Source organism: Amblyraja radiata, chromosome 17, assembly GCF_010909765.2.
Source record: "Amblyraja radiata isolate CabotCenter1 chromosome 17, sAmbRad1.1.pri, whole genome shotgun sequence".
Lineage (NCBI taxonomy): Eukaryota > Metazoa > Chordata > Chondrichthyes > Rajiformes > Rajidae > Amblyraja > Amblyraja radiata.
In genome coordinates this window covers 40,878,813-40,906,810 of record NC_045972.1, presented here as the reverse complement: position 1 = coordinate 40,906,810, position 27,998 = coordinate 40,878,813, and the positions used below count along the sequence as shown (strand labels likewise).

General features: G+C 38.5%; 1 protein-coding gene across 2 annotated transcripts in view; it reads left to right on the top strand.

Moving 5' to 3' along the window:
• The window catches only part of nfatc3 (nuclear factor of activated T cells 3), a 112,852-nt gene that overhangs the window by 48,880 nt on the left and 35,974 nt on the right, over nucleotides 1-27,998 (top strand). For both annotated transcript variants that reach the window (XM_033036302.1, XM_033036303.1), the window contains exons 4-8: nucleotides 13,802-14,001; nucleotides 16,811-16,983; nucleotides 17,982-18,122; nucleotides 24,387-24,442; nucleotides 25,059-25,185. In XM_033036302.1, coding sequence (XP_032892193.1) covers nucleotides 13,802-14,001; nucleotides 16,811-16,983; nucleotides 17,982-18,122; nucleotides 24,387-24,442; nucleotides 25,059-25,185 — 697 coding nt within the window. The remainder of the gene's footprint in view (nucleotides 1-13,801; nucleotides 14,002-16,810; nucleotides 16,984-17,981; nucleotides 18,123-24,386; nucleotides 24,443-25,058; nucleotides 25,186-27,998) is intronic.

The window sequence follows — 27,998 nt, the reverse complement described above, 5'->3', positions numbered from 1 at the left end:
TAGAACTATCGGCCGGAGCAGCCTCAGTGTGTTTGTTAGCTGCAGTGTGCTTGTGCTCTCAGAGATAAATGATTAGACTAATAAAATGGCTACTGTACAGAGGGAAGCCATTTGATGTATGTCCATGATAACTTCGGAGCAACTCTAGTTTTCCCCCATTAACTGTTTTTGCAAATTCTTACCACCATATTCAATTACGGATTTTATGTGAAGTTGTGGATGAGGTACAAATCTTTCTCCCAGATTATTTAAAGCCTCTTGAAAGTTGAACTAGACTTCTACTGACAATGGAGAATATTCCAATCTACTTCCGATTTGTATCTTGTAAATGCTGGGAAGGTTTTGAAATGTCAGGGTTGTTATTTGCTGCAGAATACTATGCCATGAGCACATTCTATTGACAATATTCTATATGTACCGTATATGGCTGATACAATGAATTTCTGTTCAGCAGTGCCCCCAAGGATGTTGACGGTGAATGTTGATGCCATTGAATGTCATGGGTAAATGTTAAGCTCTCCTGTGTTATACATGGTCAATGTCTGGCAGTCTTGTGGCATGATAATGTTTTCCATTTATTAGCCCTTGAAAATTGGTTTGAGGTTTGCTTTATGAAGACATAGATTGTTTTGTATGCAGGCATTGGTTTTGTTTGAAAGAAGTTGCGGATGAAATTGCAGATTGTGTATTCTTCAACGAGCATTTTTTATAACTATAATTCTCCACCCCCTTAAATTCTCATGGCATCATTTCTTGCCCTATCACAATCTCCATGCAGCGTGATGAGCAGAATTGTGAGCAATAACTAACGTGGGTATGTAGTCAATATAAAAATGGGAGTGGTAAGTATTGTTTCTTTAGGAGTGAGATTACTGTTGATCTGACACTTTTAATTATTTTAGTTTCTTGTCAGTAATATGATTTATTGAGAAAGAGCGATGATTAAAACTCAGCTGGTGTATTTTGTGCAATTCTGTGCATCATACATTAGGAGAGATATCAGATCCCAAGAGTAAAGAAAATTGATTAGAATTGTATCATATGAAGGATCTCTACTCGACTTGCCCTCCTTATAGCAGAGATGCTTATTAAAGGAATATTTAAACTAATGAGTGATTTAGGTTTGTTGAATGAGAAAATATTTCTGAGCTTTTGAAATAATTAACCGAAGGAGACAACTTTAAAACAAGGTTATGAAGTGAAATTCACAAATGCTGATTCAACAATATCTTCAAACGTAGGAATACCTGTTAAGAAACACAGAGCTGAATGGTAGAAGTAGAGGAGTGGGATAAACAGGATAGCTCATCTAAAGAGCACCTGCGTCTGAATTAATTGAATACTTACCTTCATTGCTGGATGATTACACCAAGCTAATTCACATTTTCTGTATTTCCTGCTGTTATAAAGTTAAAATCAAATGTATTACTCACAGATTATCAATCCTCCCAGACAGTCCCAAAAGGCAGCTCTTTTGGAGTCTGAACTCCACGCTCCTGACCTGAGTGAAAAGTGGAATAAAAAGTGAAAGGTAATACAAATGAAGCTTTTCCATAAATGACAGTTGATGTTTGGACAGCTGTTTATGTTAAATATGGGATACACATCTGTTAACCAAAATGAATAATGGTATTAAGTAATACGTAGGTTGGTACGTGGAATATGTTTCGGATGGATTTTGATCTCTGCGGCTTGGAATAGGCTTGAAGGGCAAAGTCGCCACTGAGTCAAGCTATATTATAATTTGAAGGGCGTTGTTAAAAAAAAACATGTCTGTGCATACAATGGAATCCTCCATAGGCTTCAATTAAAGCATTTTAGATCTGATAAGCAGATGTTATGTTAGACTTGTTCGAAAGTTGATTTAGGTACAATTGGGGCCCAGCACGCTCCATAGCATGAGGAAGAATGAAAAGGTATAAAGCAGATTTACAAGTGTTCAGAATGGAGCGTTAAACCCATCAGGGAGGACTAAACCAACTGGAGCTTTATTATCCAGGAAAAAAAGGCTGACAGTAATCTAATCGAGGTCTTTAACATTTTAATTGGAAGCATGGTTTGAGAATTCCCAAAAGTCATGCCAGATTCTGATTTATTTTAAATGTTCATTTTTTTAAATACTGGTTAGTCTGTTCTTTTGGCTATATGTTAAATATTTTCTGCCATATTATTATTCATTACTGTGCGCAGGTGATAGTGCCTTTGAGAGAAGGCTCTTGGGGAATTTAATATTTGCAGGGGTTCCCCAAACAGGAAAATCATGAAAAATGCCAAGTAATTAAGTTCTCAGCTTTCGTGCATCTCAGAGCTTCCATTCAGTTACCAACAAAAAAGGGGACTTTCTGAATTAATATTTTGAAACCTTAATAATCATCGAGAATTAGTTAAGGTATTTTCATACTTTTTTGGTTGAAGGGTGGAGCATTAGTCTATCTAAGATTACCTACAGTTTGCAGCGTAATGAAAATTCACGACCTGCATTGCTTTAGATATCGAATGGTCTTTTGTAAAGTTGGGTTGGGGCTCATCTTTTGACTAATTGTAGTTGGGGGGAGAAAGCAGGGTAAGAGGTGAGGCCAGGGCAAACTCTTTAGGGCAAGTGATAGGTGAATGCAGGGTGAGGGGGTGGGTGGACAAGAGCCTGAAATGAAAAAGAGACATTAGGCTGTGAGATAAGGAGAGGAGGTGCATGAATTGTGAGGCTAGAGCAAGGGATATATATGGAAGGGGGAAGAGTGAAGAGGAAAGGGGGGTGGGGGGGTGCAATAGTGGGAGAAATGGGTGTGCATCCAGCTGGGCACAAGGAAGAGAGGGGGGAGGAAATGGATGGGGCAGGGAGTGGTTTAATTAAAATTAGAGAACTGAATGTTCGCGCCATTAGTCTGGAAGTGATCCAGTGAAATAGAGGTGCTATTCCTCCAGTTTGTGTGTGGTCTTCATATTTAGCAATGGTTTCATTAATGATATGGTCAGAATACTTCCATTATTACTTAATCAATTACAGTTATCACAGTGTATGATTAGGCAGGAATGTTCAGAGTACAGGCAGAAATCTGATGTTATGCAATCATTAACTCCCACGTATCATTGGAATTAGCAGCATGCACTTCACTTTGAAGAATGATTCTAGTGCAGTCAGCATAAGCAGCTGTCATGTGCCTCCATGGTACAGTATTTTTGTTTTCTCAGCATCCCTCAGAGAAATATTGCTCTTGAAGTTACGTCAGTCTCAAGATCTTGGGCACACGAGTACTTAATAAATCAGACTGATAGCCAAAACAGATAAAGTTAGAGTTCCCTGATACACAGGCTTTTGTATGTTCATATTTATGGTAGTAGCAGGGCTCTCACTTTTTTTTCTCTGTTGCCAGCCGGGCAACCTAGGCAGCTTTTTAGTTTGCCAAATGACAGTTTAGGTGGTCATTTAAGACCGCTTGCATGACGCTCGCCCATCTTGCAGAGACTGACTGAGGCACTCAACACTTCGGGTTTTATAGTCCCTCCGGAAGGGGCGTGGCCTTCAGGAGAGTGAATCTCAACATTTTTTTAAACACCAATAACTGAAGCCAGGATGTTCAGGTGCTAAAAAACTGAAATAGGCAGGCAAAAAGGCATAATAAAAGTACAAAAAAGGCACAAAAGGGCATTTATTGACAAAAAAGGCATAAAAAGGCATTTATTTCCACCACCGAAATATGGTTAAAATTGCTAATTATAAAGGTATACAACATTAAATAACCAAAGTTGCCTGGTTGCACATAATTACTAGCATTTTTTTCAAATTATCTGGTGTTAAACTATGCAGTCCATCAGACAGAATATGCTTCAAATGTGAAAAACCTATTTCTAGCCCAGCTGAGGTCACTGGTGCATACCCAAAACAAGCTACCAACTCTATATTCACGTTGACTAGTAATGGCATGAATGTATAATGTTGCTTTTAGGTTTGTAAAAGGCTTTCATCCGTTTTATTTTTTCTTAAGGTTTTTGGCCTTAGTTTTGGATTCCATGCAATCCGTAAAAATCTTTAAAGGCTTTACTTTCTGTCCCACTGAAGAGAGGGGCACAGGAGGAAGAAAGATTACAAGGCCAAGTTCCATCTGCACTGTTTTTGCAACACTTACTGTTGTCAGAATCACAAGATTGTGGATCCCTATGTTTACTAGGAATGCATCTATCCCTCGTTTCCCTTATCCCTAACCTGTCTGAAGAAGGGTCTCAACCAGAAACGTCACCCATTCCTTCTCTCCAAGGATGCTGCCTGTCCCGCTGAATTATTCCAGGTTTTTGTGTCTATCTTTGATTTAAATTATCAGCTTGCCATGTGGCTATTGGTAAATATTTTGGATAGCACTGTCCTAGTAGTCCTTGACTACTTTCATTATCAGTAGAATCGATATGCTAATTTATATCTGTTCATTTCAAGTAGAGCATTGTGCCAGTAATTTGAACATCCTACATTCTCAGTGCCATCAATGGATGCATTGACATTTTCATGGAGTTGAGAAATTGCATGTATATTATCCAAGCAAAACGGAGAGCTTGGTCATGATAGATCATATTTATTAACCAACCTTTTCCAAATAGGTATCAAGCTTCTGAACAATGAATAGAAATGATAAAGTTCCAGATTGCAGTGTATCCCCATATTATGGACCTTCTAGTGACAGAAATTCACCGCAGCAGAAATTATAAATTACCATCAAAATGAAATTGAATTGCAGAATGAAAATTTGCTCTGGGGGGAATTTACGTGAGAAAAGAATAATTGGAAGATGTTAAAGAAATAACAAATCTTGCCAATTTTTATCAAGGGTTCACAGTATGGAAAATGGCTGTACATATGGTTTTTTTTAAGGAACACAATTACTCTGTCACAGGGACGGGATGTACACACTCTGTAACACATGGTAGGATGTTGTATTTTAATATTTTTGTTCAAATGCTACTTTTAGCATTCAAAATCCAGTTAATTTCTATTTGGTTCCAATTTGAATGTAAGCATCAACATTTGCAGCTGTAGTTTTGTAAAGGAATTTGTTTCCTATTCATATTCAGCTAACTTCATTATATTTGTCAAATTCTTCAGGGTAGAATGTCCTACACGAATGAGGTGCTTTCCACTGAGAGGAAGGGGGGATTTGCAGATACTACGAGGCCTTCTATGCAGCCTGCTTGAATGGCATTGGCAGAGAAATCCTAATTGTAATGTAAACATTAGTGACGTCTAGGGAGCATGTGACCAAAATAGAAATCTGGGCAGCTGTTGAAATCGCATGATTCCCAGAAGTCAAAATGGTTTGAAATTGGGTTTGTCACCTTTTTTTTAAATGTTGAAGGCAAGTGTCCTACATATGCTCGGAAATTGAATCCAAATGCTAGGATGCCAAGTAAATTAATTCATTCGTCGCCATCTAAAATATGGAGTTGCAACAAAAAATCAGTTTCTTTCCAGACTTAATAAAAAAATTGCCACGTGTAGAATTAATGTGATATTAGTTGCTGTGCTGAAAACAACGTGCTGGTTGGGACCATTGCGCAACTTCTGTAGTTGTACATTCACAGAAAATTCTGTTGCACACCTTTAACATGCTCTCTGTATTTAGTACATGTATCCAATTCTGTCTTTGTTATTTTGAGGCTTCTGGAAAGCAGCCAAACACAATTCCCCTCCACCTGGCCATGTGTGGTTGTTTACAACCATTTGCCTTTTCTTTTACTGTTATTCCCAGGTTACCTTTGCAGGTAGGAATGCTATTTTTACCTCAGTAGACAAAATGATTTCCACTTCCCTTCACACTGATGCCAAATATAACTGCAGTATAATAAATGTGGGCCTTATAAACTATCTATAAACGAAGGTGACAGTGAAATGTATGTATTTTACCAAAAGGCCAAAGGTGACCAAAGGTGACATGGCTGACCTCTGCCTCCTAAACACATTTTCCTGCCTTCTCTCCATAACCCTTTACACCCTTTCTAATCTCTACATTAAAAATATCCACAGCCCTCTGTGGCAATGAGTTCCACAGATTATCTACCCTCTGACTAAATAAGTTCCTCCTCTCCTCCTTTCCAAAAGAATGCCGTTTAATTCTGAGGCTATGACCTCTGGTTCTAGACTCTCCCACCAGTGTAAACAACTTTTCCACATCCACACTATGCCTTTCATTATTATGTAAGTTTCAATGATGTCCCTCCCCCCCTCCTCAACCTTCTAAACTCCAGCGCGTAGAGGCCTAGTGCTGTCAAATGCTCATCATATGCTAACCCACTCATACCTGGAATCATTCTTGTAAACCTCCTCTGGACCCTCTCCAGTGCCAGCACATCCTTCCTCAGATATGGGGCCCAGGTTGGATAGCCTTGGATTGTTTTCTATAGAATGCTGGAGATTGAGGGGAGACAATAGAATAAAGTATATAAATTATGAGAGGCATCGATAGGGTAGATGGTCAGAACGTTTTTCCCAGGGTAAAAATGTCCACATTGGAGGGCATGGCTATAAGGTGAGAGAGGGAAAGTTTAATGGAGATGTGCAGGGCAAGTATTTTTTACAAAGAGACTAGTGGGGACTGGGAATGCATTGCTAGGGGTGGTGGTGGAGACAGCTATGATAGTGGCATTTAAGGGGCTTTCAGGTAGCACACAGGAAAGTGTAGGGAATGGAGGGATATGGATCATGTATAGGCAGATGAGATCAGTTAACTTGGCATCGTGTTCGGCACAAACATTGTGGGCTGAACGGCCCTTTTTCGTGCTAAACGGTTCTATGTTGTGTATAGTTCTGCAAATTTGGGTCTAATTTTGTGGCCCCAATTTAGGTAAATTTAGAGATCTCGGCAGGTTTGGAGCATCTCTGGAGAACATGGACAGGTGATGCTTTGGGTAAGGGCCCTTCTTCACACACGTTGCATGTTCTCCTGAGATGCTGCCTAACTCGCTGAGTTACTACAGCCCTTTGTATATATTTTTTGTAAACCGGCACGTGCAGTTCCTGGTTTCTCCAGTTTTTTTTCATGTTCCTGCCCATCCAATGACATATCAGTATACAGAGGGCTGAATAGGCTGTTCTACCACTGGGCTCAGTAAAGTCCAGTGAAGAAGTAGGGAGTTAGATTCTAACTAGTGCAAACATGGTGATGATATTTACACTCCTGGAGATGAATGCAATTAGTCAACCAGTAAATCATGCACACCCTGACCTTTCCAACATGGGTTACTGTAATCTGCTCTCATTGAGCATCATCAGAAAGGTAGCCAGATATTCTCTGAAGGGCAATGGGCATTGGAATAATCCCAAAGGGGGTGTAGGAAGGAACTGCAGCTGCTAGTTTACACTGAAGATAGATACAAAATGCTGGAGTAACTCAGCAGGATGGGCAGCATCAATGGATTGAAGAAATAGGCTGACAAATGAAGTGAGTAAAAGGGGACAAATGGACATTGTATGAGTTAATTGGGGGAAAAAAGATGTGGGCAAGATCATATGCCTGTGTGTGTGTGTGTGTGTGTGGGTGGGTGTACGTGTGCTTGCTAAGCCAGAACATTTGTCTTGGATCATCGTGGTTGGGCAAGGACTTTACTTCATCAAGACCATCTGTAACAGCTGTTCAGTGGCCAATTCACTTGCGTACAGATCTCAGAACTGTAGTGCAAGTAAATCATGATCTTGTGGGGCTGCCTAACAACTGAACAATTTTGTCAAAATATCATTCCAATATATATGGCCTTTTGGCTGAGTAATTTGAAATAACTTTTTTTGGTTTAAACGTAGTTAACTGTATACAACTTAAGACATTCACAGTGATTGTAGTCTCAGTTATTTGGAACTCGGTTGACTTTATCCTGTGGCGACCTTTAGTGTTAGCCCCTTCACTACAATTTTACTTACGCATACACTAACCTTTGCCATAGAAACGCAAGAGAAACACAAACAGCTTGGCAATGGTCCCATATAAAAGCAACGGGTGTCTGTACAAGTGTAGTGTTACATTAATGGTCGAGAAGGATACTTTGGAGAGAATAGGCCCAACTTCAGGCACTGCGTAATATCTTGGTCAATGTCAAAGTACCTTAATGATTTTTAAGTGCTCAAAATGGGTTTTTATTCAGTTCTTAATAAGGGAAAGTAATTTTTGCATTGTTTATAGGATGGTCTTTTGCTATTTCTGGCAAGTGCTGACAGAACAGATGACCAAAATAAAATGCCCTTAAATTAGATGATCAACATGTGTAATATTATACAGCAGTTTTATTTTAGTTTCTGTTTACTATCCCGGTAGAAAGGGCATGTGGTTGTTTTACTGATCTGGACAGTATAAATGTCAGTATTTTAATATAACTCAGAATTCATATGCTTGAGTTGTGATGTGTAGCAGCTGGTTGACTGGGATTAGTTAGATTAAATAACATTCAACCCTGTAGACATTGCATGCTTGATCAGTGCACGGTGTGTTTGATCCATACTTGTCACTGCAATTCGGCTTGCAATTGGCAAGATGATATTGTCTTCATATCCCTGGTTATTTTGTGTTTTTTAAAAAAAACTAACTTTTAATCCCAATAATTTGAAAAGTATACATCACTCTTCTTCCTGATTTTTGCCTTTTGTCCAGTGTTAAGCCTTTTGGCATCAGAACTCATTATAGATTTATAGTCTGTTTGGTATTTTTATTTCTGACAGTATAGTCATCTGCTCATCAGTTCCTGAAACTGCTTTATAACTTTAATGACTGTTCATTTTAATTAGGTTGTGTAATTAATGAATTATACAATTTTTTTTTGTGTTCAGATGTCCTTAAAGCAAACAGTTAGCAGGCAGGTGCATGATATGTTGGGTGGTGGGGGAGGGGATGCAAATAGCACATTGAGAGAGTCTACAAATGGGGAAGTATTCTTACTGTTGTAAAGGGAATAGATGAGATCACATCTGGAGAACATAGCACAATTTCTGACACCTTATTTAAAAAAAAAAAGGCAATCCAAAAGAAAGTAATTAGGTAAATGTTTGGTTGAGAGGGTTGTCGTGTCACGAACAGCTACATAAATGAGATCTCTGGAGTTTAAAAGAAAGGGGAGTGATTTTATTGAAATATAAGATCCTATGAAGGTATGACAAGATATATATTGGGACATTTCCACCAATGCAAATATCGTGAACAATGTTACAAGGTATGGCTGTCACTAAACCTAACCCAACACAAGCTGCAACACAAGATGTGTATTCAACGGTAAAATCAGCATGTCATGGACAGATCGAAATGATATCACAACCATCAGACCAGATGGAATCCTTGCAGTCCAACCATTTCTAGTCACGAAAGGCAGTGAATAAGCAGCTAATAAAAAGATGAAGCTTCAAGAGTGCCCGCAATCCTCTCTGGTATGGCTAAGCATTGTTTTGTATCATCTACAGCTCTTAGTTGCTTCCATCTATCACTGCCCAACCTTTAGGTATTTGTACCTTTTCCTCCCCCACTTGACTCCATCTTCCGATTAATCCCCCCTCGCTGAGAATAAACTGAGCTGATTCGATTCACCACTTGCCAGCACTCTCCCCCCCCCTCCCCCCGCCACCCTTCCTCGCCTCCACCTACTGGCTATTTCCCCTTTACTTTTTCAGTCCAGATGAAGGATTTTGATCCAAAATATCGAGTATTTCTATCCACTAGAGTTGTCTGGCTGACTGAGTTCCTCCAGCAGCTTGTTTGACTGCTGTTTTAAACATTCACTCCCTCCACGACTGGAACTCTATGACTCCAATGTGCATCTTCACAATGCATTGGATTTACTTGCCCAGGCTATTCCAGCAGCACCTCTCAACTAATAGACTAACTAAGAATGAGAATCGCGTTAAATGCCTGGGAATACCATCACCTGCAGGTTCCTCTTCAATTTCACTTACCAATCTGACAAAGAAATGGATCACTAATTCTTCATTTTTGCTGGGTCAAAATCCTGGAACTCTCTCACGAACAACACTACGGGTTCACCTTGTTGCATCATGTGGCAGCTCACCATGTTCTCAAATGTAATTTGTAATGGGTAATACGCACTGACTTTCCCATCTGTGCCCAGATCCTAAAAATGATTTTTTTTAGAAATCAAGACTAAATCATTGATATTGAACATAGAGGGCAAGGAATGGAATAGTGAATCTATTGGTACCAAAAGTCCTTGTTGCATAAAAATCTTTTGGCCCTTATCCTAGGATTCCTACCTCTAAACCCATTTTAGATCCAATTTGTCACTCTGTTTTGGATCCCTGGAGCTTTTATTTATTTGACAAGCTTACCTTGTGGGACCATGTCAAAAGCATTGCTAAAATCCTTTATTGACAGCATCAAATGCATTGGCATCATCGGCTCTCCTTGTCGACTGCTCAAAATAATCAATTGAGTTATTCATAAAGGGCCTTCTAATGATAGATCCATATTAATTGCCCTTGATTAATCTGTACCTTCCTAAATGAAACTTAGTATTGTCCCTTGCTGTGATGATACATGTAAATTTTGAGGATTTGAATAAATGATTTGAGAAAGAACACTTCAAGATTACAGAGAAACTGTTTACGAAAACATATAAGTAAAAGATTAAGTCTCAAATCTCACACCCTTCCGCTCCTTGGGTCTTTCTTGATGCCAGCGGCGCAGGTAGCAACAAGTCTCATGCCTTTCTTTTGTACGCTGGGACTTCCTTAATAGCGTGGCCATGAAAGCTCTAGGATCTTGGCACCATTCTGGATCCCGGTCCAAGATGATGCCCAGTGTACTCACTCGAGGCATTCACTTGTTTATTCAATAAACCTGCAGTTCTTCCCTAATCCACAAACACCTATCAACTACATTATTAAAACCAGGTGTCTTCCTTGGTGATGGGAACAGGGGTTATTATAGCAGGTTTGAGCTAATCTCAGAGGGCCATTGGGAAAAAAAGTTTGTCTTGTCTGACTGCAAGATGTCTTTGAGGCTGCATGATTTGAGGCCTGTGAGTTATTCATTTTTCCAAGTGAGCCTAATTATTTTCCTAAGCACCCAATTATTTTTCGAGGCAAGCCTGCATGCTTGACATGGGGACTGTTAGAAAAAACATCATTTTAGCTGAAAAGCCTGTTTTAACCCTTGCATTACATGCCACCTCTTGGAATTGTCAGTGTACAGCACTCATCTAACCAGATGCACTCAAATAACGGTTCCACTGGGTGGCCTGGCAGCGCAATCTTCAGTCTTATGTACAAATCTCCCCAGGAACATAATGTATGTACTTTTTAACGAAATGTCATTTAAAAATAGAATAATATGTTGTAATATATGAACAATTCAAAGAAGCACAACAATTACATGTGATACGATGCAAATCCTGGATTCCATAGTTCCAGATGTGATCCCACACACTTGGGTTCTGCAATTCCTCTACCGTGTTATCCTTTTATGATGCGCTCACTGGTGACATACCTAATCTGTGCTGCCTTACAATTTTCTCGATTCAAAACAAAATCTGCGCTGATTGGCCCTGTACTCTAATCCATGGCGTGGTACCTTGCCCATTTGCAAGAGTTTCAGCCATTTGTCGAGGGTCATTTGGGTAGTGTATCCAAAATCTCCCGCTTGCACACATTTGGAGATCTGTAGAGAGGGGGCGCATGAGAAGCTTGATCTGTTATTTAGACAGACCATTCATCCTCTCAATCAGGCCTGACCCTTGAGGATAGTAGGGAATGTGTGTTAGTCAATACACACAATTGTCAGACGCCCATTCCTATACCTTCTGTCATGAAAAGTGGGTTCTATTATCAGACTATTTCAAGAGGGTCTCCCGGGTAGGATATAAACTGGTGTCTCTTGACGGAAGGAATGGCTGCCAAATGGCCAGAGTAGGTGATGACCATTGTTAAAAAATATTGGTTTCTTAGTTTCGAGGAAAGTGGGCCTATGTTGCCAAACTTCTAAAGCTACGTAGGGCTGCTCCCGTGCTTGTTTTGCACCATGGGGCTATTTAATAATGGTTGGCTCTTCACTTGTCGGCACACTTCACACTGAGATGCACTCTCTAACTTTGTCAAAGGGCTCTTTGTTTAGAACATTCTGCAGTGCCCTGATTTTACAAATGTCCTGATGTTCTTCTTCAATGCTTCCAATGGTTTTTAATAATATGATCTGATCCATGGTGTGATGTAAAGCCATGTCAATCATCTTTCATGCGTGTGTCCACTCAATAAACAGTAATAGCCATGCAGTGGGCTTTTTCAAAAAAGTTTTACCATATGGGTTTGCCCCAGATAGTCTTTCACTGTATTATTCACGCCATTCTTTTTCAATATTGGCTGCACACAGCTATGCCATTGGGGCTATGCCCAGGACTTAGCGTATATATGTGTTCCTTGTCTTTTTCCTTCTAATACCAGCATTATGGTGCAGAGTGGCACAGTGGTGCAACAGTAGAGTTGCTACCTTACAGCACCAGACACCTAGGTTCGATCCTGACTATGCTGCAGTCTGTGCGGAGTTTGTACACACTCCCTGTGACTGCATGGGTTTTCTCCGGGTGTTCTGGGATCCACAACATGTTTGGAGGTTAATTTGCTTCTGGAAATTGTAAATTGTCCCTAGCATGTAGATAGTGCTAGTGGGCTAGGTGAACATTGGTAGGCATGAACTCGGTGGGCCGAAGGGCCTGTTGCCACGCTGTATTTCTAAAGTAAAATCTAGATGTATCACAGTCAATTCAGCAAGCATATTGGCTGGACCCTTGAGTCTTGTCACTGTAAAATAATCTGTGGATGGGCTTATCAGCTTTTTAACACTCCATATCGGGCTTCTGTAGCCAGAGACTGCTGTTCTGATGAGGCCTGTCTATGGTTTCTCCGATTTTCTTCCTGGCTCTCTGGTGTACAGTACTGCTTTATGGAAACTACATGGGCATCAGAATCAGCCAGGTTTCTATTTAGCATTGCCAACTGCCACCATCACTCTCTGTATCCCTTAAGAGAATTTTACCAAAAGCGTCTGTTTAGTATGTCCCCTTAACAGATCCATGTCCAGTATGATTTTGGGTACACCTGAGATTAAAACGGGGACAAAATGATCACAAAAACAGCAACAAGATAAATGACTGGTTAATCAGGATGGACGGTCGTATAAAACACAATATTCGTTTTTCAGTTGTTGAGAAATTAGACACGAGGCCTAAAAGTAACACTATTTTCTAAATAGATTTCTTTTTGCAACATAAAATTTTAATGAATCACCAACATGCTGGTTTATGAGTGTGAAGTGCTGTACCGATACTGTGCACATGCCATTGCTAGCACAAATCGAGGGCACTTGTTTTTTAATTTAGGCAACCATAAACTGGGGTGACATTTTTCCATTTATTTTCTATCAATCAACAAGTGTTTTGGTTACAAACCTTTGTCTGGAGGAAGAGGGTGAAGGGGAATTGTGATTGAAATACTTGTGCATCATGTGTGATTCTAATTTCCTTAATGTTTCCAGACTTCTGTCTTTTAAAAAAAATATTAACTCCAGCTGTGTCTATAAAATGTGGAAACAATATTTCATGAGATGTTGTTGGAAGCAAAATTCTCTCTTTTTTAGAACTGAAATCAGAATTATTTACACAATTTCGTGGCCAAACTGGATTAATTTTAGTAAGGAAAAAAAGTAATAGAAACTTGGTTCCACTATGGTCAATTAAATCTCTCCATAAGTGTAATTCATCTTTGGGAGCCTATTTTCTTTGCTTTCTCTCCAGCAAATCTACTACATTTTGCTTATCGTAAATGTGTTTTCGTTCACAGCTTCAAGGTTACAATGAAAAGCCAATCAACCTGCAGATGTTCATTGGAACTGCTGATGATCGCTATTTAAGACCACATGCATTCTACCAGGTGCACAGAATTACAGGAAAGACTGTTGCCACAGCTAGTCAGGAGATCATAGTTACCAGCACAAAGGTTCTTGAAATTCCACTTCTACCTGAAAACAATATGATTGCCAGGTACTTATGCAAACCTAAGTGAAATGATATTGTGTTTTTGTCCACTATCCTTTATCTGTGCACTGGGCTTGATTGTATTTGTGTATAGTCTTTGACTGCATAGCACACAAACGAAAGCTTCTCACTGTACAGGATAATTTAATTTAATTATACCGATACATGACAGTAATAAATTAAATTAAACTATCCTGTTCAATGTTTTGCATAATCGAACCATTAAAGTCAGTTGGAACGTGTACATTTTTATTTCATTTAATTACATTTAATTTAAAACCTTTGCCATTTTATTTAAAGCCTGTATAATTAAAAACCTATGAATAATGTTTCAGGCAGGGCTTATACAAATGTAACTAAGATTCCTTTAATATACCAGGGTAAGGAATTGATACAGCTTTGCTGTTTTTAAATTGTACAGTTTGAAATTATGATTCATGTTCATGATGTAGTGGTAGTTTCCTTTCATGGTTTTATTTGTAGGTCCAGGTTTAAAAAAGTAAATGTCTTGACTCCCCTCAACCCCTCTTGAAAGCAGGAAATTAAAGTTAATAGAAATACCACTAATAGCTCCTAATTTGGAACAGAGTGGTCACCAGCGACAGATTGTCGGATAAAGAGAAATGTTTTAGAAAGTTGGGCATTTTTAATTGAATGCTTGCAGGTGCAATTGTTGCAAGAACTTGACCTGGAGTATTCTCTTAAGCATATGTTTTGATAATGAAGTTGGTTCAAAGCAGACTGTCAAAAATCGTGGACATAGATGAAGTGTATGATTTATCTAGTATAAATGAATCTGATATGAGGTTGACATTTTGGTGGAAAGTTGCATTCCCGATTGACAGGATTGCCTTTCAAATGAATGACTAGATAGCGATTTTGGTCGTTAATGCATTTCCCAATAAGCAAGGGAGATCATTTGATGTAAATTGCTCAATATATTTTACATTGTTTGTATTGAATGTAATCTTGCTCCTATCACATAAATTTATGAACAATATCCTTAATCAGCCACTGTCTTTCCAAATGCGCACATGTGTTCTATCCTTAGGAATCCTTACCAGTAACTTACCTACCGCAGATGTTAACCTCACTGGTCTAGTTCCTCGGCTTTGCCTTACTGCTACGATTCCCACATACTGCAAGCTGAAATACTACTGTTGCCACTGCTGTCTGCTTTCTACCACCATTTTTGTCTTTTGACAGATTGTGCACATTGTTCCTTTCCTGTTGATCAGGTTTGGCTTTTATCAGTTGGCTGTCAACTTGTGGTTTTCGAAATTAAAATTAATTAGATCCAGTATTATGATCTCTCAACCTTTCTTTACCTTCAATGGTAGATTTGTTTTAATTTTTTTTTAAATGAGTGTAATATTTGCAACCTTTCAATGTGCTAGGATACATTCCTCTGAGATTGGCTGACTTTTAGCTAACCTTTTAAATAGGCCACTATCCATTATCCATTCAATTTCTATACGGTCTCTTCCTTTACCCATGACATTAGCAGCAGCATATTTTGTGAATACACATGCAAATCATTCATTCAATACCTCGGCCATGATCCTAATAGATCACTTCCTTAATTTATCTTTACTATTTAACTTTCAAAGGCAAGTTTAAATACTTTGTGTTTCCAATGTGATGGTATCAAACTGGTGGATCTGTCAGCATGACCTGCCACCTGTTTCAATTGTCATTCTTCTATCGAGACAAATGAAAAGATTAGGGGAAAGGGTCAAGGGTTACCTCGACTGGAGCTACGGTACCCATTTTCTTGCAGCAGTCTGAGTGCATGTCTGAAGTGTAGCCTCCTGTTGAATCACTGCTATGTTTTTGGTGAATGCACACAGTGTCTTACCCAGGTTTGCGGAATCAAGCTCTCGATGGCATAGGTTTAAGGTAAGGGGAAAGATTTAATAGGAACCCGAGGGGGACTTTACCAGATGGTGGTGGGTTTATGACATGAGCTGCCAGAAGAAGTGGTTGAGGCTGGAATAGTGATGGTGAAGGACAGTTGGACAGGTACTTGGATAGGAATAATTTTGAAAGATATGGGACTGGTTTAAAAGATCATCTTGGTCACTGTGGAGTAGTTAGGCTGAAGGGCATGTTTCCATGCTGTATGATTCTATAGATACTCAAATGTTTGACTTCTAGATGTGCTGCAGAAGAAGCTGAGACATCAAGCTATATGTGCATTTAAAATGGAGCTTCCCTTGTATCCTGGGGAAATTGGGCTTCAGGCTGTGCATAAAATTCTGTCCAATGTTGGTGCTGGACTACCTTTCCTATAAGCCTGACATTACACCAGGGATACCATTGTATGTGGCCATTCACCTTATGGACTGCAGCATCAAAGTCTTTGTCCAGGTAACAGGCACTTGGATTATTGGAGAACAAACTGGGATGTAAGAATGAGGATTAAATCCTCTTCAGTGGTCTTGAAGTCACAACCCCCATGAACATTGTCATGGTCACTTCACGTTGAATAATCTCGTCCCTATGGTAAGATCCAGCAGGATCTGAATCATGTTACTTTGTTGCTGGGTGTGCTTATTGTGCACTACTTTGTTCTGAAAGAGAGAATTGTACTTTGTGATATGTCAGACCCAGCTAGACGTATTGCTGGCAATGTGTGCTCATGGACAACGTGAGAGGGTGGCACTTGTAGGGTAGGGGGAATCAGGAGGGTTAGCAGAAAAGGAACAGGATCATATTCTAGCTGAAGTTGCTGTTTAACCAACTTTCTAATTAGAAATCATCTGAATTTGATGTTAAGTTGGAGTGCTTAAAATGTTTTCTTGTTTTGTTTCAGCATTGACTGTGCAGGAATTTTGAAACTTCGCAACTCTGATATAGAACTTCGCAAAGGAGAAACTGATATTGGCAGAAAAAATACAAGGGTTCGCCTTGTTTTCCGTGTGCATATCCCACAGCCCAATGGGAAAGTTGTCTCGCTGCAGGCATCTTCCATTCCTGTTGAATGCTGTTAGTATGAAATTTATTTCCATCCATCTTTTTTCTGCATATTGTTTTTATTCATATTTTCAGATATTATTGTGTTTATAATCTGCTTTATTTGGAGGGTTCTCGCTGTATAGATTGTGTGCCTTCTGTAACATAATTAGCATGTTGAAGATGAGCTTTAGGAGAAATGTTTCCTTCATTTGAAATGTACCAATTTACTGATGAACACACTGTGAATAAAGTGTCAAAATGAGTTCATAAATATAATTACCATACCAAATAACTGGCATAAAGTAAGAAGAAAGTTTAAAAGTAAGCTGGCCTAATAACATGTCAAAAAGCTGGGATTTAGGACATTACATGGAGCATTGTGAAGTGAATCCAAACAACATTGTCTTGGCCACTGCATCTAGATACTCTATAGCTGGGTGGGTATTTTCGCTAATTTAATGCTAATACCAGCTAATTTCGCTAATAAGTATGAAATGCCACTATTAACACGCAACATTATCACATACTTAGTACAACTGCTGTTTGGGTTTGAACACAAATTTATTGCCTCTAATTAAACATTTTGAGTGCTTCTCGTGCTTGATAATTAGTGAAAATAAAGTCACTGAGAAGCACGATCACATCTTTCAGATGGAGTTAAGTAATGATTGAATTTGTTTCTTCTATCAAGTAGCATTAATTCATTACAAAAAACTGCTAAAGTTGATGGCTTCTCTGATTGGATTTGCTTTAAATGTGCATATTATAACCATGAACATTTTCCTGTCTTAATTGCCAATAAATATCAACGGGATTTCATGAGATACTTGCATGCAAGCTTTTTTTAATTCTTTAAGAGTGCATGATCATTAAGGCTGGAAAAATAAGTTAAGCTGATTTCTGTGTACATATTAAAAAAATCTGTGTACTTAATTTTTTTGAAATTATATAAGAATTGATGCGTTAAATTCAATATAATTTCAGTAATCAGTATATATTTGGTAATTTCAATAATCTGATTAAAACAGCCCAACGATCTGCCCAGGAACTCCCTCAGATTGAAAAGTACAGCATCAATTCATGTTCCGTCACTGGTGGAGAAGAAATGATTGTCAATGGTTTCAATTTTCTTCCGGAGTCTAAGGTTATCTTCCTTGAAAAGGGCCCAGGTATGTGAAATATAATTCTAAGCTATACATATATATAATTGTATTACCAAAATGGTGCAAATATGCGTTTCTCTGTTAATACACCTATTTATGTTTAAAACCGGTTCTCTTTTCCTTGGTTATCCTTTGCTCATTTTGGATAAGCATTTCAAATGGAATATATTTTATCACCTGTTAACCAGAACTATTTGGCTATGCTCTTACAATGTCATTAATTTGGCTATTTTATTGGGGGGGAGGGGGGAGGGTTCTATCAGATTATTTCAGCTACATTGATTGTTTGGAAGGGTGTAAATGCTTTGAGGAGGGGGCTGAAGAGGTTCAGAATTAGAAAATCAGGAGGGTGGTGTAAGCAGATATGATAGTGATGTTTAAGAGACATTTAGACAGGCACATGAGCAGAGGGAAAGAGACCATGTGAGTGCAGATGGGGTTAGTTTAATTTGGTATCATGGTTCACTGTTCTGACGTATATTTTACGATATGCTCATTCTTTCTCTTCTATCTGAACATTCAAATAAGCGGCGTATCATTGCTGTGGCACATAATGACTTGGCAAGTTTAACCTGACATGAGTTTGGTGGAAAATGTCAAGAAATTGCAGTTAAAAAATACTTGTACGGTCTGTAAATCCTGTTGTACGAGTCAAGGGTTTGAAAATGCAAATATTTGTAAGCGCAATGCACATTAATTTTCAATTGCCATACCTTGTAGTAAAACTTCGATTCAGGCCACACAGGTGCTGCAAAAGTTCAGGTCAAGCACAATCATACAAGCTTGCATGGAGGTCTGACCTTCTGTTCATTTACACAGGCAAAAGAAGGCAGTTCCATGAAGAAGTGCTGCCATTTTAGTAAAGTTTTATACTTGTGTAAAGAATTTGAATATTCCAAAGTGATAAACACTAAAATATAATTGCACTAGCTTGTTATTTATTTTGTCTCTTTTAATTATGTAATTGGTTGTTGTAAATAAATGAACAAACACTTAATAATCACTTTTTTTAAAATGTAAATGTACTCATTTTCTCCCTTTAAATATCTTTAAAACGGAAGTTGCAAAGAATATGTGATGGATTTGGGTGATTGTAAGCTTACTGTGTTAATCACCTGCTTTTAGATATTTTATCAGGATATTTTCATCAGTTTAGAGAATCTGAAAAATAATGGGAACAAAACAATTGCAATATTTTTTCTGACCTAAATTTGGAAGCTTCGGGCATAATGCAATCAGCATCCAGGAAACAACATTTAAATTATGAATGTTTCTGTTGTTTACTTATAGTTGTCAGATGCTACTACTTTACTAGGCTGGGCAGTTTTAATCAGAAACATTACTAGATTGCATTACATGGTTAACCATTCTGACTATTTTAATACAGCATGTTATTTAACCTGGCATGAAAGTGCCTTGAGAAAAGTTCTAGTTGAGTGATTTCTCCATGTTAACACTTTTTCTGATGCATCATATTTGTATTTTATGTTCAACCACTAATACAGATCATTATTCTTCCATAATACAGAAAGTCAAAATCATTTGTAATCTATTATTGTCCAATTAATATATTTACACTTTGAGCAGGAAAAAAGCAATCAGATATAGCATCAGACTGTTCATAGTTCGCACTTTTTTTTTTTGTAGCTGTCAAGTGATTTTGTACTTTAAGAAGCAGCATAACAAATTATGAGAAAGCTGTTAACATTAGCTAATGTTCAAAATGCCCATCATTGTTTCTGCATATACCCACATCCCTCTCCCATGCCTAGTGCTTGAGCGCATAATGTGACGGTGTGGTGAGAATTCCAGCTCACATGGACAGATTTTGGATGCTCCTCAGAGTTAGAGATCTGTTAGGGGGGCTATACTTTTTGGAGATATAAGGAACCCCTGGTGCTAGTTTATATATATATTTTTAAAGACACTGCTGAGGTATCTCAGCAGGTCAGGCAGAACTCTGGAGAACATGGGTTGGTGACATTTCGGGTCAGGACCTTCTTGAGATTCCTGAAGACTTTGGACTTCAGCTACTGTTTTTCCTTACAGCTGATGAAATGACACCAGTTAGATATTTCCATATGAACCAGTTTAAGATTTTAAAATAACAATTCATGGGTGAAAGGGAAAGTCTTGTAAATTATCGATACTTTGTACAAACATCCAATATCTTACCATGAATAATGAAAATGTAGTAAGAATTATTGCCATACATCGCAGAAACAAGCCTTTCAGCCCAAATTGCCCATGCCAACCATGATGCCCCAACTCCACTCGTCCCACCTGCCTGTGTTTGGCACATATCCCTCTAAACCTTTTCTATCCACGTACCTGTCCAAATGTCTTTTTCGTTGAAGACGGACACAAAAGGCAGGAGTAACTCAGTGGGTTAGGCAGCATCTATGGAGAAAAGGAATATGTGATGTTTTGGATCAAGGCCCTGTGTCACATATAAGGCACAATAAGGATCTATTGATATGTTGATCAGGGGAGAAACTGGTATGGTGCATGCACGCCTCTGACTCCAATTGACTGCAGCCCATATTTGACAAGTTGTGAAGCAGAATTAAACATGTCCAGTGATGTGGACTTTACTTTTTTTTTAAAGTGGACCACAAAAGCTTGAGTACCATAAAAGTGCAACTAACTTTCTAATACACTGCTGTCTGGCCTAAGAATGACTTCAGTTATTCACATTTCATACGGTCAGGTTGGATAGGAGAGAAGCAGAAGTCAAGAATTAAAGGATGTTGGGCAAAAGCGTTTCAATACTATAACATATGCAGTGGGAAGTTGGGGTGGGATGAAGGAGCAGCAAGAGAGGTTAGAGTGAGTTTCAATATGCATGAATATTCATAAACTAACAACAACATTGCCTGCTGCTAATATATCGCTGTCGCACTAAAATTGTGGGATTCCAAAAAAAATGTTTGATTTCTAATTATCCTGAGCATACATTAAAAATGGGTCCAATTAATGGTCACTTTCTGGGCACAAGGACCTGTTTCCGTGCTACATGGCTCTATGAATTGTCATATGTACAGATAACGGAACAGTGAAATTCTTACTTGGTGTAGATTTGCATTACTGTTAATGCAATAACACGTAGATAATATAATATTTAATAATCATTACACAATAAATAAATAACCTTCAAACTAGGTTAGCATATTATGTAAAACCAAAGTCCACAGTGCAACAAAGACACAGTCCATAGAACCAGTTACTGAGGTTAGTGTGTAATGTTCAAGAGCCTAATGGTTTGGAGGTAACTATTCTTGAACCTGGCGACCACGGTTTTCAAGCTCCTCTACCAACTTCTCAATGATAGTAATGGAATGAGTGCGTGGCATGGGTGGTGTGGGTTTTTGATATTGGCTGCCTTTTTGAGGCAGTGCCTCCTATAGACTCCTTTGTTTATTGCAGTCTGAATTCACAAAATAGAATCTTGCGCTAAGTGTAGGATTGCCTTGAATTGGATGTTATGTTCCCTGATGTACCATGAATATTGACCATGTCATACCATTGTTTCTTAAATTAAAAAATTACTTTTTGGTCGTCAGAAAATCTATCAATCATGTCCCATTTTAACACGGTTAACTCTTAAAATTGGTCCATTTCTTTTCCTTTGCTTTTTTGGGGTAAAATAATCCCAATCTAAATAATGGAATACTTGTGGATAAGTGCTGCAGTGTCACACCTCACAGCATTATAATGGCTTCACTGAACTTGGTGTAAAACCTGACTCCTGTACCAGATAGACACCAAGTGCTGGAGTAACTCAGTGTCTCTGAAGAAAAAGGATGGGTGACGTTTTGGGTTGTGACCCTTCCTCAGTCTGAAAGGCGAGGGGGGTGAAGAGCGGGAGAGCTGAAATTGATATTTGAGGAAGCATTGCAATTGGATCATATAGAGATTACATTAGAACTGTAAAATGCATAATGCCTTTAACAAATGTCTGCTGCTGAGATTTATCTCAGCAATTTGCATTGGCCCCCACTTCTCCTGTTTCAGAAACTTATGGTGACTTGTTAAATGTACAGATAATATAAAATAGATATACTTGGGTCTGGAGAGAAAGCTACCAAACTGCAAAATGTTTCAGACAGTACAAGTTGTACGGTTTCTACCCGTACCACACTGTAAGAATTGTTCAGATGTTAGAATACAAGGAAACCATTCAAAAAGCAAAAGGAGTTCAGCGAAAAGTCACCACAATCCTCTGTGTCAGAAGATGTAGTCGGTAGAAGAGGCCTGAAGCTTTGATTTTGATATTTGAGGGGATGCAATGAGGGAAATTATGATGTTTTTTTTCCACGGTGGATAAGCTAAGGTTAGTTGTAAGAACAATGTTATCTTGTATCAGATGTTATATATAGAAATTACAAATTAATTTAGAATTAATTTTTGAATGTAGTTATTTTTCCAAACTTTAATGTTCAAGGAATGAAATAAATATGTTCCACCTGCATTTCCCAAGAACTAATACGATTAACAATATGAGGATCGATTTGGCCATTTTTTTTTCATATTTGGAGAGCTTGCCTCCAGAGAATTATCATAAAAGCTCGAGGCCTGTTTACAGACTAAAACATTTTTGTTTGGAGTATTAGTCTCATTTTTTTTTTTTTTTTAAACTGCCTGCTTTCAGAAACACAAAATGCTAATGATATCCCTTGGGTAATATAAAGCACATTGTTTTTAAACTATGAACTTTGCTTAAATGAAGTACTTTGAAAATATGAGCTTAAAAATGAAGAAACAAATATCTTTGTTAAAAGTGCATTTTCTATAAAAATATGATTTGCCACATACTATTATTTTATTCTCTGCCGTTGCCCCATACAAATCGGGGGTGTTACACTTTGATTCTGGTCTACAAGGATCCAGTAATTGTACAAATCAGACAAACTGCTGGAGGAATTTGATGGGTCGCTTATCCGTTACTACCACAGATTCTGCCTGACCCACCACGTTTCTCCAGCAGCTTATGTTATTTTATAATCAAGATTCCAGCATCAGCAGTCTTGGAACTCAATGTCTGAGTCACCCTGACTCTGTTAATAGCGTGGTTGCGAAGTCAAAAGATTTTGGACTTCTTTCTGTGGACATGCGGATCAGATGTAAGCTATGAACAGGGCAGGAGATGTGAATTAATGCATTAAACTGGAAGTGCCATTCTTATAATGAAACATGAAACAAAACAAAAGCTCATTGTGTTTTGACTGAGTAATAACCGTACTAAATAGTTGTTGAGAAATATGGAAAGCACTGTATTAGTGTTAGCCGATGTGGAAGCATCCACATGCGTACATTCTTCCTCCACCCCAACAAACAAACACGCACGACCATGTGGGCATTTGTGTCCTCCCCCCGCCCCCATGCTCCTACACATTTCTAACCCCTCACATAAATGACCTATAGGTGCATGTTGCCACATAAAGAATGGGAGCAGATTTAGGCCATTCGGCCCATCAAGTCTACTCCGCCATTCAATCATGTCTGTGCTATCTCCCCCTCCTAACCCCATTCTCCTGCCTCCCCCCCCCCCCTCATAACCCCTGACACCCATAATAATTAAGAATCTATCTATCTCTGCCTTAAAAATATCCATTGACTTTGATTAAATAAATTCCCCCTCATCTCCTTCCTAAAAGAACGTCCTTTAATTCTGAGGCTATGACCTTTAGTCCTGGACTCTCCCACTAGTGGAAACATCCTCTCCATATCCATTCTATCCGAGCCTATCACTACTCTGTACGTTTCAATGTGGTCCCCCCTCATTCTTCTAAACTCCAGCGAGTACAGGCCCAGTGCTGTCAAACGCTCATGATATGTTAACCCACTAATTCCTGGGATCATTCTTGTAAACCTATGCGAGTGATCCGTTGTGTCAAGGCCACTTTATTAACTGATTTCCTTGTCGGCCAATCCAAAAAATGATCCGACTAGTCTTGAATATGTCCATCAGCTGCCCATCCAGTGTTCCGTACATTGCACCTCATCTTGTTATCCACATGCACTTTTCCATTTTCAATATTAGCTCCACACTAAATGGAGATGTACAGTCGTTGGGTTCATACAGATGCACCTGCACTTTCTCATCTTGCCGAAATACATATGTACACAGTTTCACATCCTGCCCCCCTCGTGTGCACACGGATTTGGTGAAGTTTCCATGGATGCTCAGTATTACAAGTCTTTATCAGTTGCATAGATGCAGTGTTTTTGGTTAGAGGTAAAGTTAATTATTTGTATGTGTTCCCTCAGATGGACGTCCTCAGTGGGAGGTCGAAGGCAAAATTCTCAGGGAGAAATTTCAAGGGGTAAGATATTTAATTTTCTATTTAAATAGTATTTTCAAAATATATGTCTCTTGTCCCTTGAGAGATTTTACTGCAGTTTGAATTGTTTACCCAAATTGCTAACTGTGTAAACTCTGAGGTTCAAAGCAGATTTCAATAAACTAAATGTATTTGGAACTTGAAGCTTTCATTAAAATTGATTATTTTGATTGGTGTAAGACTTTAATCCTGTTCATTATCTTAAGAGCTGAGGGAATTGATAATGATGTCAAATGTTGACTTTAATTTCAGCAGATTTTCAGTTTTTAATTGCGAGCAAATTATGATCATTGTTATAGCTCGAATATTTTGTGACGTGAATAAAGCTTATTTTTGCATACAAATTCTGAATGTTCCAAACGTACATTTGACGATTTGGTACCTCTCATTATTTTAAAACAATAGGTTCAGTTTTATTCTTCCTCTGCCCACCTCCAAAACTTATTCTGTGAACTGTTCTTATAGTTTTAAATTTTCGTTAATGGAGTAATATGCATAAAGCCCCTTGATGATGATGATGGATGGAATGTACTATTTTACTTCAAGCCTAAGTAATGGATTGTTCTTGAACTTATTCTTCAAAGTTATTTTGTTTCAGGTTAATCTTGTTGTTGAAGTTCCTCCTTACCATAATAAAAATGTTACATCTGCAGTTCAAGTACAATTTTATGTTTGCAATGGGAAGAGAAAAAGAAGTCAGTCCCAACGCTTCTCTTACATGCCAGGTAAATCAGTTATTTCATTTGGTTACATTTTGAAAACACAGATGTGGGGAAGAGGGTAATTTCTCTGCAACAGTGAGTTGGAGTAAAAAATGTTTATTAATTCAGTACTAATTCTAGAAGCTGTTCTTCTATTAAAGTGAGCAATGTTTTTATTAATGTAGCATAAAGCAGACAATTGTACTGTGTTTGCTCAAGTTTCTCAAATTGGATACTGAACACAGACAACATTCTCCACAAAAATGGATTGTCCTCCGATTTCCCCTCTCATTCCAAAGACATATGGGTTTGTAGCTTAATTGGCCTCTCAGTTGCCTCTCATGTGAAGGGAGTGGATGGCGACACAGTAGCACAACAATAGAGTTGCTGCCTTATAGCTCCAGTGTCCCGGGTTCGAAACTAACCACAGTTACTGTCTGTACAGAATTTGCACATTCTCCCTGTGTCCACTTGGGTTTTCTCTGGGTGCTCCTGTTTCCTTCCACCCTCCAAAGACGAGCAGGTTTGTAGGTTAATTGGCTATTATAAATTGTCCCTAGTATGTAGGATAGTGCTGATGTACAGGATGATCGCTGGTCGGCATGGACGCAGTGGGCCGAAGGGCCTGTTTCCAGGCTGTATCTCTGAAATCTGATGAGAATTTAGAATGTGAACATGTGATAGATGGATTGATGGTTGGCATGGATTCAGTGGTTGGAATGGCCTGTTTCCAAGTTGTATCTCTCAACTAAACTAATCTGTAGTACAACAATGCAGTGAAGACGAGTCATGCATTCTGTGAAATCCTAGGCATGTGTTCATATGGAGTCACGTGAAGGTTTGTGGAGTTTACTATTATTTTGAACTGCAGTTGGGCCCTTTACGTGAAGACACACGTTAAGCAAATGTTTTTAAATAGCCCATTAATATGTGACACCGTTAATTTTATTTGTGCGATTGACTGACAACTCTTTGGTTCTGTTTTTTAATGCAATGGGCTAAAATTGACTATGTAAGAAACTATGAAGCGCGAGATTCCATTATGTTCTTCTTGAAACAAAATTAGCGTGCAGTTAGAACAAGAAAGTAGGAGACGGATTGGAATTTTGACCTTTTATTGTAAGCAAGATGAAGTTCAAGAGATAGGTAATCATATTGCCATTGTCAGGTATGATGAGACCAGGTCTGGAAAACTGCATATCAACCTGGTCTCCTTATTTGGGGAAAAGCACACAAGATTCACCAGATTCACCTGGAATGACAATAGGTTGTGCAAAATGGGCCTTTGCTTTTTGGTGTGTAGAATAAGTGGGCGTTAAAAGTGGAGCAATGAACACTCGGAGGAGGCTTGACTGGTTAGATACTGTGAAGATATTTGATGGGGAGAATCATGATTGTGCACTAAGATACAGATAACATGAGGTTTTGGTTTGTACAAAAGCCAGAAGTCAAACTGATTTTTTTTTTTGCTGAATTATGTTCCAAAAGAATTAAGATTCTGAGATAAATATTTGCAAGAAGCTTGGTAGGGGAGAAAAGAGTGACTGCAAATGACAAATTATTTTTCAAATATTATCAGATTTAATATTTAAGAAGATTCGGTGTTTGTTTTTCTCCCATTTTATGAAACTCTTGTCAGTTAAAAAAAAAATGAATTTTTCCTAAAATGGGTAAGCCAAACTTTAGGGGAGCATTTAATTTGTTTATTTCACTGCAATTTTATTCTCCAATCAATATTATTAGTTTTTTAGGAAAGTAATTCAATATGTCTTATATTGTGTATTTTGTGGGAGACTATAGACTAATAGCAAATAATAGTGAAGGACAATACAAGGTACTTGCAAATGAGCCAAGCCATTACTTTCACCGTAGTTCATGCAGGAAGATCTTGTGTTTTTATGTAAAATTGCTCACACGCTGTATCAGAAAGCGTTAGAATTTTGCTGGTAGTGAGTTTCTTGACAATGTGTAGAAGGGTGCCTGGTATTTATCATTCCTGAATTGTATTAGTGAGAGTCATGGGCCAAGGAGTATCACTGCATGGGCCAAGGAGTATCACTGCATGGGCCAAGGAGTATCACTGCCAAATCAGACTCTGGTGATTTCTAATCACTGGTGCCAAGGTGGTTCCCCACTGACACATCAGTCACTTGCCCAGTCTCATTTCCCAAGAAGAGGTCAACTCTAAACTTGGTTCACTAACTAATTTCCCAGCCTCTTGGCAGAACTGAGCAAAAAAAAATCTATTGGGATGCTATGCTAGTGAGGTGACACTGATAATAAGATGTCGGCTGCAGGAGTACCAAAGTATAGGTGGAAAATGGGATCCACTTAATTCCTTGTCCAATGGGCAAAAGTTAATCTTCCCATTCTGTCTGTTAGCGTGTAAAATGTCCAAAGTTTCTTTGTGGAACAATAAAATAACGAGTTATTTCACTAAAGCTGAATGCATATTATGCAGCCCACAATATGAATATGTTTTGCTTTCATTGTAAGAAACATGTACTGGTCCAATGGTGGATCGGGGCAGGTGTTGGCAGGAAGTGGCTTGTACTGCTGAGCAGGAACCAGTTATTATCTATAAACCACTGTCTCCTGCTAAACCAAGTGTCAGAAGCTGAGGCTTGAACTAGTCAGAAATTGTTTGCTGCTAACTACAGAGTATGTGTGGGTGTATGGCACCCAAAGCCATAGGAAAATGGTGCAAAAAAAAAACGTGTTGTCCTCACGTTATTTCAAGAAGAGCAGCCAAATCTTTCAAGTTAATTCAAATACTAATTTTTAATAATTTGTTTATTTTGGGGGTGAAAAGCTATTAGGTCTTTTACAGATGTTTG